Source organism: Saccostrea cucullata, unplaced genomic scaffold (assembly GCF_032062105.1).
Source record: "Saccostrea cucullata isolate Sc308-1 unplaced genomic scaffold, CSIRO_AGI_Scuc_v1 ctg269, whole genome shotgun sequence".
NCBI lineage: Eukaryota > Metazoa > Mollusca > Bivalvia > Ostreida > Ostreidae > Saccostrea > Saccostrea cuccullata.
In genome coordinates this window covers 1-19719 of record NW_026935187.1, presented here as the reverse complement: position 1 = coordinate 19719, position 19719 = coordinate 1, and the positions used below count along the sequence as shown (strand labels likewise).

General features: G+C 35.0%; 1 protein-coding gene across 1 annotated transcript in view; it reads right to left on the bottom strand.

Moving 5' to 3' along the window:
* The window catches only part of LOC134242131 (uncharacterized), a 92430-nt gene extending 79142 nt beyond the window's left edge, over positions 1–13288 (bottom strand). Inside the window, exons 1-4 of the mRNA XM_062724165.1 lie at positions 13097–13288; positions 7737–7935; positions 4042–4104; positions 1564–1767 (exon numbers count right to left, since the gene is read on the bottom strand). Coding sequence (XP_062580149.1) covers positions 1564–1767; positions 4042–4104; positions 7737–7935; positions 13097–13159 — 529 coding nt within the window. The 5' untranslated portion in view covers positions 13160–13288. The remainder of the gene's footprint in view (positions 1–1563; positions 1768–4041; positions 4105–7736; positions 7936–13096) is intronic.
* Between the last annotated feature and the right edge of the window lie 6431 nt (positions 13289–19719).

Below are 19719 nucleotides of genomic sequence, written 5' to 3'. Positions count from 1 at the left end.
TTCTTCTGTGCTTCTGTACTTGTATTTTATTTTATTATATACCTAATGTGTATCACCCAATTTTACTGTTGAATTTACGCTATCACGTGACGTCGTGATCTGATTTTCTGAATCTATAGCACCACTCTCTGAAACTGATGAAGAACGCAGAAATATGACGTTATTTTTCTTGCACGTTAAAAAGTCCCTTGTTATTATGCTTTGTTTAATAGATAAATGTTATGCAATTGATCTCTAAAGTTTTCTTTTGCTATATTTTGCTAGTTATGAGGGGTATATAATAAATTTATCATTATAACAGTAACTTAATCTGAAGAGCCGTATCACGTCTCGTTGACAGGCGCGGATCATCAGATCAAACTTGACACTTTGCGTCTCGTTAGATCTGATGATCCGCGCCTGTCAACTCGACGTGATAAGACCCTTCGGATCAAGTTACTGTTATAATAATATATACAAAGGTTGTCCCAAAAAGTCGTAGACAATATTTATAACTTTTTTAACACACAAACAATACTAACCAAATTTTGCATAGACATAATACATCCAATGATCTTTAAAATTGTGAATTCTTAAATATATATCTTTCATATTAATTATATTGGGAGATTTATATCAAGGCCGATATGGTCTGTCGGCGCACGACCAAAATACGGAATAATTTACGCATATAACAATTACATTTGTTTTTATTTCTTTGGTACTATGTAAAAAATTGAAATAAAATTCAAATCATTGAAACCAGAATCGAAATCTTAATATGTCAAAATTTCGTATAAATAGCATTAGAAGCAGACGACTAGTGTCGTGATTTTCAAAGTGTTGTTTGAATTGAGATTGATAAAAATGACATCGTCGTACGCGTACCCGGCGCACGGAAATGTAATAAATTGTTTTTGGAATGTTTCATATTCATCAGAGACGGGGAAAAGGAGTACAGAAAGGACATCACACACTATATTTTAATAGAAAATTGTTTTTTAATAGCACGAGATTCAAAGATAGTTTTAATTCCCTCTAAATCGAAAAAAATAGTTATTGCATGTAAAGTAGAGCACTGATTGTTTACCGCAGACATTTGGGAACGGGTCATGGATGTTGTCAAACAAGGTGTATTCTCTGCTGCCTAAAATGTAACTTAAAGGTGATCTTTCAACTAATTTAATTTTGACTAAAATTTAAAGCTGCATAAGAAAAGGGACAGTAGTGAATTTAAATTAGTCCCTTAGCCAAGAGTGGTTTTTCACTATTTAAAAAAATATTCATTTGGATGTTAATAGCCTCATGTGAAGCAGAAAAAGGGACCATGACGTTATGAGAGACGTAAATTACGCTTGCTTTTGTGCGCCGATGTACACTTACACGGTTTCTTTTTTTTGTCATAGTTTTCTTATTAAATGTGGTATCGTCATGAAACTTGAAATGCATGATCATAAAATGATACTCTTTGCTATGACAAGAAAAGAAATTTGATTTAGCAAAGAGAAAATAAACTATGTTCCCTGTCTATGACTTTTTGGGACAACCCTCGTATGTATCAAGTCAAATCTATCTTAATCTTACTTTGAAGAAGTTGTATTGTCTTGTCCCTCTCTGGCAATTCTTTTTCCTTTAGTGTTTGCAGGGTTTTATCCTTTTCTGCTATCAATTTATCCACCATTTCTTTCAGATCTCTGTCCTTCTGAGGCAACAAAGTACACAATACTTCAGCTAATTTGTGGTCCACATGTAAGCTAGGTCCATCATTATTGTAAGTACCTTTTCCATCTTTCAACATGAAAAAAAAGATAAGGCATAATATGTTAACGGTGCAACCGTTAGAGCGAGCGCATTTAGATCGGGCTCATCAAACCGCACATGACATTTGGTGCGTCTAGACTCTGACATCACATGATGTCGTATGTAAGTTGCAATATCAAGAACAAGAGGCCCATGGGCCACATCGCTCACCTGAGAAGCTTTGGCCATTCTGTTCTTTACCAGATTTCCCCTTTGTAATACATATTGTGACCCCATCCCACTCCACTGATCATAAATTGAACAATTTGAAATCTACACTACCCAAGTATGCTTCCACATAAGTTTCAGCTTTTCTGGCCCAGTGGTTCTTGAGAAGAAGATTTTCAAAGATTTTTCCTATATATTTCTATGTAAAACTTGGATTCCCCATTGTGGCCCCCCCCCCATCCCCGGGGGTCAGGATTTAAACAATTTACAATCTACACTACACCAGGATGCTTCCACATGAGTTTCAGCTTTTCTAGCCCAGTGGTTCTTGAGAAGAAGATTTTCAAAGATTTTTCCTATATATTTCTATGTAAAACTTGGATTCCCCAATGTGGCCCAGCCCTACCCCCGGGGGTCATGATTTGTACAATTTACAATCTAAACTACCCCAGGATGCTTCCACATAAGTTTCAGCTTTTCTGGCCCAGTGGTTCTTGAGAAGAAGATTTTCAAAGATTTTTCCTATATATTTCTATGTAAAACTTGGATTCCCCAATGTGGCCCAGCCCTACCCCCGGGGGTCATGATTTGTACAATTTACAATCTAAACTACCCCAGGATGCTTCCACATAAGTTTCAGCTTTTCTGGCCCAGTGGTTCTTGAGAAGAATATTTTCAAAGATTTTTCCTATATATTTCTATGTAAAACTTGGATTCCCCATTGTGGCCCCGTCCAATCCCGGGGGGTCATGATTTGAACAATTTAGAATCTACATTACCCCAGGATGCTTCCACATAAGTTTCAGCTTTTCTGGCCCAGTGGTTCTTGAGAAGAGGATTTTTCAAAGATTTTTCCTATATATTTCTATGTAAAAATTAGTTTCCCTATTGTGGCCCCACCCTACCCCCGGGGGTCATGATTTGAACAATTTAGAATCTACACTACCCCAGGGTACTTCAACATAAGTTTCAGCTTTTCTGGCCCAGTGGTTCTTGAGAAGAAGATTTTCAAAGATTTTTTCTATATATTTCTATGTAAAACTTGGATTCCCCATTGTGGCCTCGTCCTACCCTCGGGGGTCAGGATTCTAACAATTTAGAATCTTCACTATCCCAGCATGCTTCCACATAAGTTTCAGCTTTCCTGGCCCAGTGGGTCTTGAGAAGATTTTTTAATGACCCAACCCTATTTTTGACTTTTCTTGATTATCTCCCCTTGTGAGGGGACATGGTCCTTCATTTTAACAACTTAAATTTCCCTTCACCCAAGGATGCTTTGTAACAAGTTTGGTCAAAATTGGTCCAGTGGTTCTTGAGAAGAAGTCGAAAATGTGAAAAGTTTACAGACGGACGGCGACGGACAAAATGTGATCAGAAAAGCTCACTTGAGCCTTCGGCTCAGGTGAGCTAAAAAGCCTGAACAGTGCTGAAAGTTCATGAACTAAGAACATTTCGTTTACTTTTATCTTCAATATATATCCATTAAATCAAGGCGAGTAAAGTTTTTGTTGAACATTTGCCATTATTCTCGCAAGAACGTAGCTTAAACAAGTGATGCATTGTGGGTCCACATTACTGCGTCAAAAAATTCTATTGAATAAATGCATGTGCAGTAGTCCAAATTTTTTCTTCGCCCAGGAATTGCTTTAAGAGCTCGCAGTGACAAGCATCTCTTCGCTATAAAGGGTCTCTAAAAAAATTGGAATTTTAGAGTTTAACTTGCTCAACATGCTTAAGAGGAATTCAATTTAAAGGAATTCTTGTTGTAAGAAAGAACTTGAATTTCCCTAACTGAGCATGTTCAGATGAGTGAAAACAATAAAGATTAATATTAAGTAGTCTTTTTTCCTTTTTTTTTTACTTTCAATTCAGCATACTCTTGATTATGGTTGTCTATTAGTGAAGTAAATACAGTTTCATACAAATGATACCATGCTTTCTCATTGTTTTACATATCAAGGAACTTTCCTATCTAATGATTAAAACAACACAGTTTTCAGTTAAGGAATCTCAGTGATACAGGCATTCCCAGGAACTCTTTAAATGAAGCAAGTTTTACTGTATCACAGAAGCTTTTTACTGACCCTGACTCACCTGACTCCAGGAGTTGTCTAGCTGTAACATCGGCCTCACTAACCGCGTTCTCTTTGATTGTTCCTGTCAATAGATAAACAACTTACAGTTCATACCAACCTTCTTGGGATTTTTTTAACAAGAGGCCCAGGGGCCACAGCGCTCACCTGAGCACATCGGGCTTGAATTTACCCCCCCCCCCTCCAGGCGGTCATCATTTTGAACAAACTAGAATCTACACTACCTGAGGATGATTCCATATAAATATCATTAATCATAGCTTTGAAGTACTTGAAAAGAAGATTTTAAAAGGTTTCCCTATATATCCTTATGTAAAACTTGGGTCGGCCATTTTGGCCCCACCCTAGCCCCGGGGGTCATGATTTGAACAAATTTGAATCTACCCTTCCTGAGGATGATTCCACATGAGTTTCATCTTTCCTGGCCCAGTGGTTCTGGAGAAGAAGATTTTTAAAGATTTTTCCCATATATTCCTATGTAAAACTAGGGTCGGCCATTTTGGCCCCACCCTTGCCCCGGGGGTCATGATTTGAACAAACTTGAACAACACTACCTGAGGATGATTCCACCTGAGTTTCATCTTTCCTGGCCCAGTGGTTCTGGAGAAGAAGATTTTTAAAGATTTTTCTTATATATTCCTATGTAAAACTAGGGTCGGCCATTTTGGCCCCACCCTTGCCCCGGGGGTCATGATTTGAACAAACTTGAATATACACTACCTGAGGATGATTCCACATGAGTTTCATCTTTCCTGGCCCAGTGGTTCTGGAGAAGAAGATTTTTAAAGATTTTTCCCATATATTCCTATGTAAAACTAGGGTCGGCCATTTTAGCCCCACCCTTGCCCCGGGGGTCATGATTTCAACAAACTTGAATCTGCACTTCCTGAGGATGATTCCACATGAGTTTCATCTTTCCTGGCCCAGTGGTTCTTGAGAAGAAGATATTTAAAGATTTTTCTAGACTTATATATTCCTATGTAAAACTAGGGTCGGCCATTTTGGCCCCACCCTTGCCCCGGGGGTCATGATTTGAACAAACTTGAATCTACACTACCTGAGGATGATTCCACATGAGTTTCATCTTTCCTGGCCCAGTGGTTCTGGAGAAGAAGATTTTTAAAGATTTTTCCTATATATTCCTATGTAAAACTAGGGTCGGCCATTTTTGCCCCACCCTTGCCCCGGGGGTCATGATTTCAAAAAACTTGAATCTGCACTTCCTGAGGATGATTCCACATGAGTTTCATCTTTCCTGGCCCAGTGGTTCTGGAGAAGAAGATTTTTAAAGTTTTTTCCTATATATTCCTATGTAAAAGTTGGGTCGGCCATTTTGGCCCCACCCTTGCCCCGAGGGTCATGATTTGAACAAATTTGAATACACACTACCTGAGGATGATTCCACATGAGTTTCATCTTTCCTGGCCCAGTGGTTCTGGAGAAGAAGATTTTTAAAGATTTTTCCTATATATTCCTATGTAAAACTAGGGTCGGCCATTTTGGCCCCACCTTTGCCCCGGGGGTCATGATTTGAACAAACTTGAATCTACACTACCTGAGGATGATTCCACCTGAGTTTCATTTTTCCTGGCCCAGTGGTTCTGGAGAAGAAGATTTTTAAAGATTTTTCTTATATATTCCTATGTAAAACTAGGGTCGGCCATTTTGGCCCCACCCTTGCCCCGGGGGTCATGATTTCAACAAACTTGAATTTACACTACCTGAGGATGATTCCACATGAGTTTCATCTTTCCTGGCCCAGTGGTTCTGGAGAAGAAGATTTTTAAAGATTTTTCCTATATATTCCTATGTAAAACTTGGGTCGGCCATTTTGGCCCCACCCTTGCCCCGGGGGTCATGATTTGAACAAACTTGATTCTACACTACCTGAGGATGATTCCACCTGAATTTCATCTTTCCTAGCCCAGTGGTTCTGGAGAAGAAGATTTTTAAAGATTTTTCCCATGTATTCCTATGTAAAACTTGGGTCGGAAATTTTGGCCCCACCCTTGCCCCGGGGGTCATGATTTGAACAAACTTGAATATACACTACCTGAGGATGATTCCACATGAGTTTCATCTTTCCTGGCCCAGCAGTTCTGGAGAAGAAGATTTTTTAAAAATGCCATTAATTTTTAACAAATTCATGATTATCTCCCCTTGGAAAAGGGCGTGGCCCTTCATTTGAACAAACTTGAATCCCCTTTACCCAAGGATGCTTTGTGTCAAGTTTGGTTGAAATTGGCCTAGTGGTTCTTGAGAAGAAGTCGAAAATGTGAAAAGTTTACAGACAGACGGACAGACGGACAGACGGACGCCGGACAAAATGTGATCAGAAAAGCTCACTTGAGCCTTCGGCTCAGGTGAGCTAAAAACTTATATATTTGTTGTAATATGTTTTACGGTGTGACCGTTGGGGCGAGCGCAGTTTATTTTCTATCATAAACCTACACATGTTCTGTCTATCATTCAAGAAAAAGAAAGAAAAAAGAAGAAAACAAAACAATAAAGATATATCACTTCTCAAGCATCGGGATCGAGATTCCAAACTTCTCGGAAGTTTACGACAAAAGCGGAAATACCCGAACCGTTAAAGTGACGAAAGTATGACGTCAGATAAAAAGTCCTGTTGACTCAGGACGCAGTTTTATTGAATGGAGATTGCATTAAATCATTGTTTTTATTTTCTTTTTGAATTAAGGTGTTGCTATGTTTTAACCTCCAAGTTGCTATGCACTGCAAAGCATAATATTGGGAGTTTGGAATTTTTTCACACGGTGAGATAAAAATTACTTGGAACAATGTGCAGATTTCAGCCCGAATTTCCTCTGTTTGTACACGTTAGTCTATTAAGCTCGCTACGCGAGCGGCGCTTCGCGCCACCTTGCTGCGCTTCGCGCCGCCTTGCTGCGCTCGCTATTATTTGCTTTAGTAAATAATCAATTTTTGTGCTTAAACCCAGTAAAATCCTCACAACATCAAGGGGGTCCTGATTCCACACACGACTGTGGTACCCTTGACAAACTTACATTTGGATTTTTGGGCCTACTCCTCTCATTAAGAAGCACTCATAAAATGGGTCTTTCAAACATTGATATGTACCGGTATTTAATGTAAATAGAAAGTATAAAGCATAGGGTGATACTTAAGTGTACTGGTTATTTGATGGTCACTGAAAGGCATCATATGACAATTCGATATAAGAAAAACAATAAAGATGTGTAATATTAATCCCTGAAAGACAAAGCTGAATTTAAGTCAGCCTCTAAAAAAATTAATAAATTGTTTGCTGTTAGGGGTCTTACAATAAGAGTGGACTCAGGACCATTGACTTTAATTGTTAGCTCCTCCTACCGGGTAATTTCAACTAAGAACATTAATTTAAAATTTAAGAACTTTAAAATACTGTATAAGTGGAAATTTTAGCGTCAGACACAAATTTAGCGATTTGTCCTTAAAAAATGGTATTTTATTTATAGCGATCAAGATGTAATTTTAGCGATTTTAAAAAGCTCATTTAAGAAACTATTACAAATATTAAAGCACAATAAATTTTTAATGATATTCAATTTTATCAATCTTGGCACCCTCGCTAATAATGACAAAATTAAATCCTCGCTAAAATTTCTGCTTATACGGTATACTATAATTACGACATATTAACTTAAATGATAAAAAATAATTATTAATGCTTACTCAACAATTCATCAAACTGGTGGTCTCTTGTTTCTTGACCTACTCGAACTGGTTGGTTGCAAACAGGACATTTCTGTTGTCTCTGGAACCAACTCTGAATACAGTGCGCACAGAAGCGATGTCCACATTTTATTGTTGAAGTTCCATTGAACAAATTGGTACATATTGTGCAGGTAAAAAAAGACTTTAAATCTGAAAGCTAGAAAAATCAAAGTACTGAAAGCACTCATGGGAGTTGAACATGGTGTAAATAAAATCTTTGATCGGGAGGTTCAGTGAGTGAACAGTATTATTATTTCAAATAAAGACAACTGTTTCACATTTTTTGAGTTGGAACAATCTTGATTGAGAAAGACATTCAGAGACATCGAATAGCAAAAAAATGCATGGGCCATAATGCTTGCCTGCCTACATTAGTCCTTTTTTATACCCCCTGCTTGAAAAGCGGGAGGGTATTTATTAATGGGGAAGTCCATCCATCTGTTTGTTACGCTTTAGGTATACCAATCTCTTATCCGCAACTCCTCTAACACCACTGAACAAAATTTTCATAGAATCTTTATTTATTTACATATTGCCGTTTTGCTTCTTCTATTACTTTTTCATCCTACACATATTTTGGGTTTCCCATTGCAAAACATGGACACTGCCATTATATTCATATTAGAGGCGGTTGATCATTTATATCACTGCTCACAGTCTTCAAATTTGTAATATATTTTTCCTTTGCACCTTTACCCATGTGATATGAAAATTTCAGTTTCGCAGGAATAATATCAATGTTGATAGAATGTGGATTTTAACACAGCATCCTTTTAAGAGCTAACAGGTTTGTTATATAAAACTTCTCTGTGAATAAAAATGTCCATGTATTTCAATTACACGAACATTACACATGGAGTACGTCAGAACTTAATCTCTTTTAATATTGTGAAGAAAAGAGCAATACCAAGTTAAAAACAAATTTAATATTTATTGACAAAACATAAAAACAGTGGTATATGTGAGAGTTTGTGTGCGTACAAATTATCTGGTATGTAAATGAGGTTTTCCTTTTATTAAAAAAAATATACTTCGTTTTGTTGTTTTTAATCGCGATTTTACGAAAACATCGGTGTCCGTTTTTGGTTTTAATATTTATAACAGAGTACTAGTTTTACCGCTTTTGGCAGGTGATACTGCTGATTTAATAATAAATACGCATGTTTCCTAAAGTTTTTATGCATTAATGAATTCAATTAAACCAAGAAAATGTTCATGAAAAGTTTGAATAAGACTAAATTTAACGTTTGCCGTCAGTACGTAGAGTTGTCGTTCGTATCTCTGTCAGTGTATGACGTTACACTAAAAATGAGTTCCATTACGAAAAACTTTCAAAGTTCTTTATAATTTAGTTTCATATATGTACTTTGAACGAAATCTAACATTCAAAATAAGATTACTTTATCATTACATTTACTTACATTATGAAAATTTGATTAATTCAGGAGAAAATGACATGAACTATTTGTCGCGGATGTTTATGTATGTTTTCTGTTGAATATCATCAGAGTAAATCGGGCGACACAGTAGCCTCGCTTTCAGCTCTATATAATCAACACAAATTACTGCGCATGTTAAATACGTGATGACCATGGGAGATTGAACATAGTTCAACTCCCAAAAATCAGAATGTTGAAAATTAATACCTGTTCTTGATAGCATCAACCCTTTTATTAAATACTGTATATCTGTGCTTCAAAAAGATTTTGTGTTTATCATTTTCATTTTTCCTCATTATAAACTGTAACATGAAGTGGTCAGTGGCCGCTAGAATTTCTTGTCTCACTAAAATGTTAACATTTTATATGGCAGATCAAGGAAAAAAATGCGAACGATCCCATAGTATTGTTCTCAAGCTTACCTCCAAGTCAATTTTCAAAAATTAAGAAGACTGAAGATATTCAGATGATTTTTTATATTAATTCTGATTTATAAATGGACTTTCATAAAACATTACTTATTGGGAGAACAATGAAAGATAGGCCTAAAATTGTGGTAAACTCATGTTTATCTCTAAAGAAATCAATGGAAAATGCAATATATTTGGAAACACATCTTCCACCCCCTAATCCCCCCTCCCAAATCAGAAATTCCCCCAAAAAACCTTTTTACAGGTAATATTGACTGTCATTTCACAAATACTGTTTGTGTTGGGGGGATAGGTAGACAATATTTTTGTCTTTTTTTCCATAAATACCTATTTTTTTCAGCAATTTCCGATTTACAACTGAAACATTGTTTTTTACTACATGTATTATATATGCCTAATTTTATAGGCATATAAAACATAAGAAAAGATTTTTTAAAAAAATTATTCATATCTAAGATTATTTCAGAAAATGGTGATGCTTTAATTTATAGCATGATTTCAGTGGAAAATATTGTCTATTCCCCTTTATTTCAAGAGCTGGAACTACAGGGATATTATGTAGTATTAAAATAATTAATCAATCATCATTAAACTGTTCTTTGTACTTAAAAGTGTGCGTAGTTCTTTCAAGTGTGCTCAGATTATCCAGTGAATAGAACAGAATATATTTATTATTCCAGATCAAGGCCCTTGTGGGCATATTACATACATGATTATTAAACAGACTGTCAGAGCATATAATACCGGTAGTTATTAACAAAGTGTAATGTAATAGTAGTATTCAGCATATTCTTAGTACATGTTTATACTTAATCAATTTACACTGTACACATGGTTGAAATAATTGCTAACCGTGTACCATTAATGCAAAAAAGCCAGAGATATACATACACAGAAAAAAAATATATACCGGTACATTTTTTTTACATATACACACATATACATATATACACACACACATATATATATATATATATTTGCATATCCACTGCTCTCTCTCACTATCAACCTGCAGGCTTCAACTATATAGCACTATAGACATCCTATATATATAATATATATATATATATATATATATATATTATATATATATATGAAATGTTTGATAAAAGGAATAAATATAAGTTTTTAATAATATTTTTAGGAAAAAAAGAAATTCAGAACAATTTAAAATTGCAGATTTATGTCTTTAAAAATTTAATTTTGGTCAATGTATTTAATTGCATAATAAAACTTTAAAAAATTGAAGAGAACTGCCATATTTTTATTTTTTCTTATCATTTTTTTTTGCATATTTGTACAAAGAACGATAACTCTTCACAGTTGGGTGATAAACATTCAGAAAAAGCAAACATTCTTTAATAAGTATGTCTATTTCAAGAACGATTTCAGCTCTTAAAAATAAATAGAAAAACTTTAAAAATCACAGGAAACATTCTGGAGTTATAATCATTATTAAAACATTCCCTTTTTTCATCATAAGGTTAAATTATTGATTTTTGTCAGAGGGTTTCAATAACGTTGATGGATGACGTCACAACTGCATCAAAACAAAAATTATTAAGAGAATGTCACGACAGTGTAGTTTGTATCCAGATAACTGTGATTAAGAGGCAAATACTGTACAATTTGTTTGTGATTTACTAGAGAAAAGGTGCAGTGATCAGGAATATTAGTTTTATAGCCTTGTGTTTTTCTTTACTGAAGACAACAAGCCACATATCCTAATGTAAGCCAGGATTTCCTCTGATATTCTTGACAACATAAAAAAATGCAAATATAAGTAATAAACAACGATTATTCAGTGAACATGGCGTTATGAATAGCAATAGCTCTGCTGGCATATTTTCCATGATGCGCTACCGCGCATCATGGAATATGCCAGAAAGCAACTTACGAAAACCCATGTTTACTAAATTTCGTACGAATTTCTTATAACCTGTTGCAATTAAGTGGAATACAAGTTATAATATATTCCACTAAATTGCAAAAGATACCATGGGACAGTGCAGTGGTACATTATAAGTCACCATGTTTGCATATATCTTATGACCAAAGTAATATTTATTAAGTGTTTGAAGTATACAAATTTTTTTTTCAATTTCTTTATACACGCATGTAGAAGACACGTACGTAATTATACTGCACCATCGATCAACACACAAGGGAATTTAAGAACTTCAAATTCAAAAAAAAAATCAGTAACAGTGTTTTTCTCTGAATATAGAAATTTACATGTACCTATTATTATTATTATTAAGAGAAATGCCACATTATATGCAGTATTTTATATGGTTTGTCTAACCAGTTCACAAACAGCTGAAAGTACTTCAATATTTTCACAGTTTTAACCCATCACAACTTATTTTCATTATTTAAATGAGAAAAATTGATACAGTGTCTTTGTATAATATTTATCATATACCAATGTATTCTCTTTAGAGAAGTAGGCAATAGGCTGATAGCCTGTCCACTTCTCTACAGAGAATAATACCAATGATGTGCCCCCGTTCTTTTTCTTAACGATTCATTGTAATTGTTCTCAACAGCTCAAAAGACCCATCATTATGAAGTCTGTTTCACACTGCACTCTGAAAACAGTTGTGAAAACAGATACTGATCTGAGAATGAGATAGTCATTGGGTGCAGCATTCACCTTAGTTGTTACAACGCACTTTGGTAAAAAAGTTGCTGTTTAAAATTTTTTACCATTGGCCAAGCCACTTTGGTACCAATAAATTTTTTTTTGCCAATGGTAGATTTTTCTGCAGACTGTGTATAGATGTGGTCAGTGTTCTAAATCTTTGGTATGATAAATAAGAACCTGTTTGATATTTCTTCTGTGACAGGTGGCAACAAGCTATGAAAGTGAGCGATTTTGATTTTTCAACGATATAAACAATTTTTCTCGCTTAAATCTTTACTTAACAAGTTTGCATGCATTTCATTTAAACATAAAAATTATATGAAAGTTTTATATTCATGATTTTGTAAACACATATATTTGGGTGTAGCATTGGCATAAGTATTAAATGGATTATATAAATATTTTGCATAGATATACATAATATATACATGTTTGAAAACTCCTAATGTGGGGTCAACTTTCAATTTGCTACCGACGATATGTACAATGTTTATGACTTTCTTGTGATTCTGGCATGTGCAAATAACTTAAATGAGACATGTAAATATATAAAAAGTTTTTCCAAAGATATAATTATTACAATTTGATTTCCCATTGGTAAAATCTAAGTAAAATTTTTATTTTATGCCAATACCCGTTCAGTGGTTTAATGCCTCCAGTGGTAATAAATTGTCATTCTTGTACCAGTGGTATATTGAAAGTTGGTACTAATGGTAGAATTTAACGCACCCAGTGTAACTTCATTTTTCGAAACGGCAAAGATGCGTTGCCACACCCCGTGATAATATTTTGACAACATACCTTGACTAGTTTTACGTCAAAATCTCTGTCCTCGGACTCAGAGATGATTCGCTGAGTTGCCATCCTTAATGTGGTCTCTGAACAGCATAAAATCTCTGTGTCTGCTTGCCTTTACAGCAAAATCTATCTGTAAGTTGCCTAACACTTTCGCTATTTACAATCTGCGAAAACGAAAGTAGTCTGTCCATCAGATTTTCCGAAATCCGAGACAAACGCGTACACATTGTCAATGCATACGTTCTCCCACTCGGCAAACCTCGGCCGGTGCGTCGATTTACTCAAAAGGACCCAAAAGGACCAAAAAGGAAATCAGGAACGACCCAAAAGGACCCAAAAGGAAATTAAGAATGACCCAAAAGGACTTGAAATAAAGAGAATAAATGGATATATAATATAAACAATTTTATTATTTTATTAAAACTAAAACTATTTTTTGAGGGGAAAGTTTGTGTTTGGGGTGGGGGTGGAAGGTACCCCACCGACCCCCAACCCACCCATCCCCGATACCACATGTCATAAAATATAACTTATTTCTTAATTCATCAAATATCATATATATATAGTAAGATATGGCAAAACAGAAGGAGCAATAAAATAATACTTTTTTTAATTTCAGCTAAAAGAAATAAAAGCATAACTGACCAGATTAGTGTTTGATGTGACTTATAAAAGTCGTGTTATTTCTTTGAGAAAAGTTGCGACAATATAAATGTATGTTTTTGCCAACATTTAGGTAAATTATAATATAATTTGCATAATTTAATTCAAATTATTCATTTTCAATGTATCATTAGTCAGCCCTCGGGCTGACTAGTTACGTTAGGATGAAACTGCAAGTGCGCTTGCGTTAATATATAGGAAAATTCTTTAAAAATCTTCTTTGCACAATTTTTTTATGTGGAAGCATCCTCAGAGTAGTGTAGATTGCTTGTTCTACACGCACACACGACCTCGATCTATTTTATAGACTGCAAAATTGTTCTTCGTCGTTCTCGAATAGCAAATTTGATCAGTCATGACATCGAAACTATTCAATAAAAAAACAATTTAGACTTTTTCCTAGCATATTTCATTTGTCAGTTTTTAAATGATACTGTGAAAATATTTCTTTGCTTTAATAGATGTAGTAGTGTTAGATACATTTATTCCCTACATTTAGCGATTGCAAGCCGAAGATTTAAATTGTGTATTCCTCTGGATGCCCAAAAGAAATGCAAGACTTTTCATCAAACTTCATATTCAATACCTTGCATAAGACATGCAACTGCATCAAAGTTTTTCACACAACAATCCACTTGCCACAAAGGTCCCAAAATAGTTGATAAAACTTGCAAAAAGATCAATTTCTCTTTTACTCTAATGATGCTTTGAATTATTGTAATTATATGTCACTTTATTGTTTTCATATTCGATTGCATTTCACTTTGACCACTGTAAGACAGAAAATTCTTATAATTTACATGATGATACAGTTTCTTAAATGCCACTTGTACACGTGAACCACACAAAGAATGACATGTGAGACCACAGTGGAAATGCGATAGCTGAGAGAACTGTGCTGATTTATAGACTACGTTTACACACCCCCCCCCCCCCGTTTGCCCGAATGTAAGGAGAGAGATTTTGGTTATTTTCCCCTCTATATCCAAGTCTTGACATTCTTTTGCAGTTTTTTAATCTATAGTTTCGCTATGATGGTAGACATCATCAAAGACATTTTGTGTACATGTATACGTCCCGCATGTATAAACATATTTTGAATTTCCATTTAAAATTGTTTTCTGTGGCGTTCATTCCTTTTTAAAACATCATGAAGCAATTCTTTTCTTTCCTAATAACACTAAAATGGATGCTCAAACTTAGAAATTAAATTAAATATAGATGCAGTATTTTATATGCCCCCCCCCCCGTGTCAGACCGTACACACACACACATGCATTGCATCGAAATGCACACAAATGAAAACTGTTATTTAATAATATTTAAAAACGATAAAACTAAAACAAAGTCTACCTTCCTTTTATTCTCAAAACGTAATGGACTGCATATCATTTTATATATATTATTTAACGTGATCTTAGTTGCCATGGTGGCTTTTTTTTCATTTACCGGTATAAGATGAACTTTCTCTGATGTCTGCTCCGTGGAGAATTTTTTGGAGATCATTGTAATGGTCACGATGCAGAATTTAAAAAAATTATTCTATGCTTTATTATTTATTATGTATGTGGCATTATGTTACAAATAAGAAAACGATTACACTAATTTAACTTTTCTTACAATGGCATTTATTACATTTAAGGAACACAGCACGATGAATAGATCAAATCATAAACCATTACAAAACAAGAAAGAAACTTTCTGTATTCCAGTGGCTGACACTCAGCTTTTTTAAAAAAGCTAACCTTGTAATATATTAATTTTAGTCCTTTTGATTTCCTTTTGGGTCCTTTTGGGTAAATCGACGCACGCAACCTCGGCTGATTCCGTGGACTAGATCAAAGTTAGATGAGTTCCTAGTGTGTGTGTGTGTGGTGATGGTGACGTTTTCCAAGAATTTCTTTTTTTCAACAGATTTAGAACTAACTTTGATTTTGAAGAGAAATATCGGGGGTGGGGGGTGGGGGGGGTGGGGGGGTGGTTGGATGTTCATTCTATTGTCTAACTTTGGGAAAAAGGGGGGGGGGGTCTTATGTAAGTTAGTTTCCTTTTTTTTGTTTTTTTTTTTTGTTTTGCTTTTCTGATCACATTTTGTCCGGCGTCCGTCTAGCTGTCTGTCTGTAAACTTTATTTGTTGGACATTTTCCCGCTTTACTTTTAATCTCATAAAAATGTTAAATATTTTGCTGGGCCAAAATTTCATAAAACTTGCCACAAAGCATTTCAAATGAAGGGCCACGCCCTCATTCAAGGGCAGATAATTGGGAATTAATGAAAATTTGGTGGTATGTTTTAAAAATCTTCTTCTCAAGAACCACTGTGCCATGAAAGATGAAATTTTATGGGGAAACATCCTCAGGTAGTGTAGATTCAAGTTTGTTCAAATCATGACCCCTTTGGGAGTGTAGGGTGGGGCCACAATGGCCACTAAAGTTTTACAGAGAAATATATATTGAAAATTCTTTAAAAATCTTCTTCACACCGAATAGCCGAGCCAGAAGTTGATCATAAAATTCTATGTGGAAGCATGGTGGTGGTAGTGTAGATTTTTTTCAAGTTTTTTTTTATACCACTAAGTACATGACTACTTTAATATATGAATTGACTACATTGTATTAGGTGGTACCAACAAAAAGTGGGGATGGAGGCAAAGTTTTACTTTTCCAGAGAAATATATAGGAAAATTCTTTAAAAATCTTCTTCTCTAGAATAGCCGAGCCAGAATTGTATATATAATTATATATTGAGACTTGGGGGTAGTGTAGATTCAAAATTGGAGAATTTTTAACTCAAATCAGAAGACCCCTGGGTAGGGCGGGGCCACATATGTGCAGTGGGGGATCCAAAGTTTTACATAGAAATATATAGGAAAATTCTTTAAAAATCTTAACCACAGTGCCAAGAATAGCAAAACCGTGATCTGTCATGGGACTACTTTTAGATTTAAACTTTTCAATAATAAACCAATTTCTACTTTTTCCTAGCAACTGTGCTATATACAGCGATTGGCCCATGGAAGAATAGCTTATATTAAAATAGATTCAACCTGCAGTACATGAATATCCATATCATCAAAGTTTAGTTTTGCGTACTAGTATGTAGTAGTGTTAGATACATGGTTCATTTGAAAATTTAGTGCCTACGTTGATAAGGTAATAAGGTTTCTTTAATAACCCCGTGAGAGTGATTGCTGTTACTTAGCCCCAAAGGTGTCAGCAAGCCAAAAGAGATGAGGACCAAGATATTTTCATCAAACTTCATATGCTGATAGATATTGATGAGAGCTATGCAACTGCATCAACAGTTTTTGACCTTGACCTTTCCTTTGACCTTGGTCTCACTTTTCTTAAATGAGTGTTTAGCTCAGTTTTAAAAATACCATTCAAGATGGTGTTATCAAACTTCCCATGTTGATACAAACTTGCATGGATGATAGTTTTTGGAGCAGGTCCATTCCTAAGGAACTATAAGCCCTACTTGGACCAAACTTGCATGGATGATGCATCTAGAGATGGACACTACCAGACTTGCTTCGGATGCTGGATCTGACCTACAATTTCATTCCCCAGTAACTATAAGCCCTACCTTAACCAAACTTGCATTGATGATGCATCTAGGGATGGACACTACCAGACTTGCTTTGGATGCTGGATCTGACCTATATTTTCATTCCCAAGTAACTATAAGCACTACCTGAACCAAACTTGCATTGATGATGCATCTAGGGATGGACACTACCAGACTTGCTTCGGATGCTGGATCTGACCTATACTCTCAGTATTTTCCAAACAAGCAATTCAGCTGCATCACTATTCAAGATATTCTAATCAAATTTCATACACATACAAATTTTCATGTTGCTTTACTAATATATCCTCAGCGGGGCATTCATGTCTTATGGACATATTTCTAGTTTTTCAAGTACCACTGGGCCAGAAAAGCTTTATTGTATGTGGAAGCATCCGGGGGTAATTTAGATATTAAATTGTTCAAATCATGATCCCTTGGGGTAGGGCGGGGCCACAAAAGGAAATACAATTTTCACATTGGAATATAGAAAAATCTTTTAAAATCTTCACAACCACTGGTCTAGGAAAGCTGAAACTTATTTGGAAATATCTGTTAATGTAGATTCAAAATTTCCCAAATTGCCATCCCATGGCATAGGTTGGGCCACCATAGGTATTGCAATGGAAGGGGGGAATGAAGAACAGCATTGCCAAGTTTTTCAGGAGAGCACTGTGGTCCATGGGCCTATGTTTTACAAATGTTTCTCAACAAATCAGATTCAACCAATTAAAACGAAAAGTATAAAATTCATAGCTATAACATATTTCATACAGAAGCAACTTTTTCATGCATGGGTCGAGGACTTTTAAAAATTTTTTTTCGGGGAGAGGGGGCACTGGTCTTTAAACAAACGTGACTCTAATTACATTTGTTTTTGTTTAAGACAGAGTGTGGGACAGGTCACTTTCCAGCTAAATTCTTGAGAGTCCCATGGAGGTTTGGATCCCTCCTCCCCAAGGATCCCAGTCACCCTACTTAGATCCTCGCGTGGGGGGTGGGGGGGTGTTATATTTAGGACAAAATGCTTTCTTTCTTATCTATGACTTTTCTTAAATTCTGTGGTTAAAACTAAACGAATTAGATTCATTGGGAGTCTAGGCCATGCTTTTAATGTTGAAATATAATATGCTGACTTGGTATCCTGCACTCAAAATTAGCACGCAAACAATATAAAAGATTGGTATACTAGTATCTAAGTATATCAATAAATATTTTATCATTTACATGTACAATTTATATTCTGTTTAAAGAATAAATACGTATAACATATAATGCAATTTATAACTGTAAATTTAAGTAGTTTATTAAAATACCCACAAGATTTGTTTTCCTACAGTGCACTTACTTCGACGAATTAAGCAATAATGCGAAGGAGGAAAATGAAGGGTGGAAAAGAATTTCTGTTGAAATCTGCAATATACAAATAACAAAAGATTAGTGTACATGCGGCGTTAGTTTATACACATTTCACGATTTAATGACCGCAGTAGAGTAATGAGTGAGGAATAATTAAATCACGTGAGTATGATCTTTGAACATAATTCACCGATTGAATTCACAAAGTAGTAGCAGGTAAATGCGCTGCAGTCTTTCAGATCATTTCAGATACAATTTTTCAGTAAAAATTGCTTTACAGGGGCCTAGAGATGATCAAGAATTGAGGTAAATATTCTAAACATCCGTTAAAGCTGTTGTAATAAAAATATTTTTAAAGAATTGATTCAATTTCTCTAAAGAAGGTCGTGTATTTATGACATTCCCGCCACTTTCAAACGTTATTTTCGCTGGTCAGTGGTCAAACGACACGACTCCCAGATCTTCTTAGACAGTTGCATGTAGGTTTACAAGTAACACAATATAGTTTTATTTTATTTATAGTAATATAATTTTAGGGGAAAATTATGAATTATATATATGTATATATATATATATATATATATATATATATATATATATGTATATATATATGTGCATGTATGTGACATGTACATGTGTGGTATGTATTTATTGACTGTACATTCACAGGTTGATTTGGAACCACTTTAGCAATTTGAAGCAAGTTCGCAAATGAGATATAACCATGATAACAGCACGTTTAAGTCGTACATATAATATGAAAAATAGGACAAAATATATTCGCATTAAATGTTGCAAATATGGATTAAAATTTGAAAAAAAGAAAGAAGGCTTTCGGTAAAGAGCTTTCTCACATTCTCAAAATGCAACACTACTCATAAAATCAGTTGAAAACATGGAAAATTGATACCATTTGCTAGTATTTCTTTAAAAAATATTATCTCAGACCCCCCCCCCCCTTTTTCCAGAAACCTAGCAATGTCGCTTATGCTATGTATACATCAAGACAGACTTGAGACAAAGTCACATTAATATTT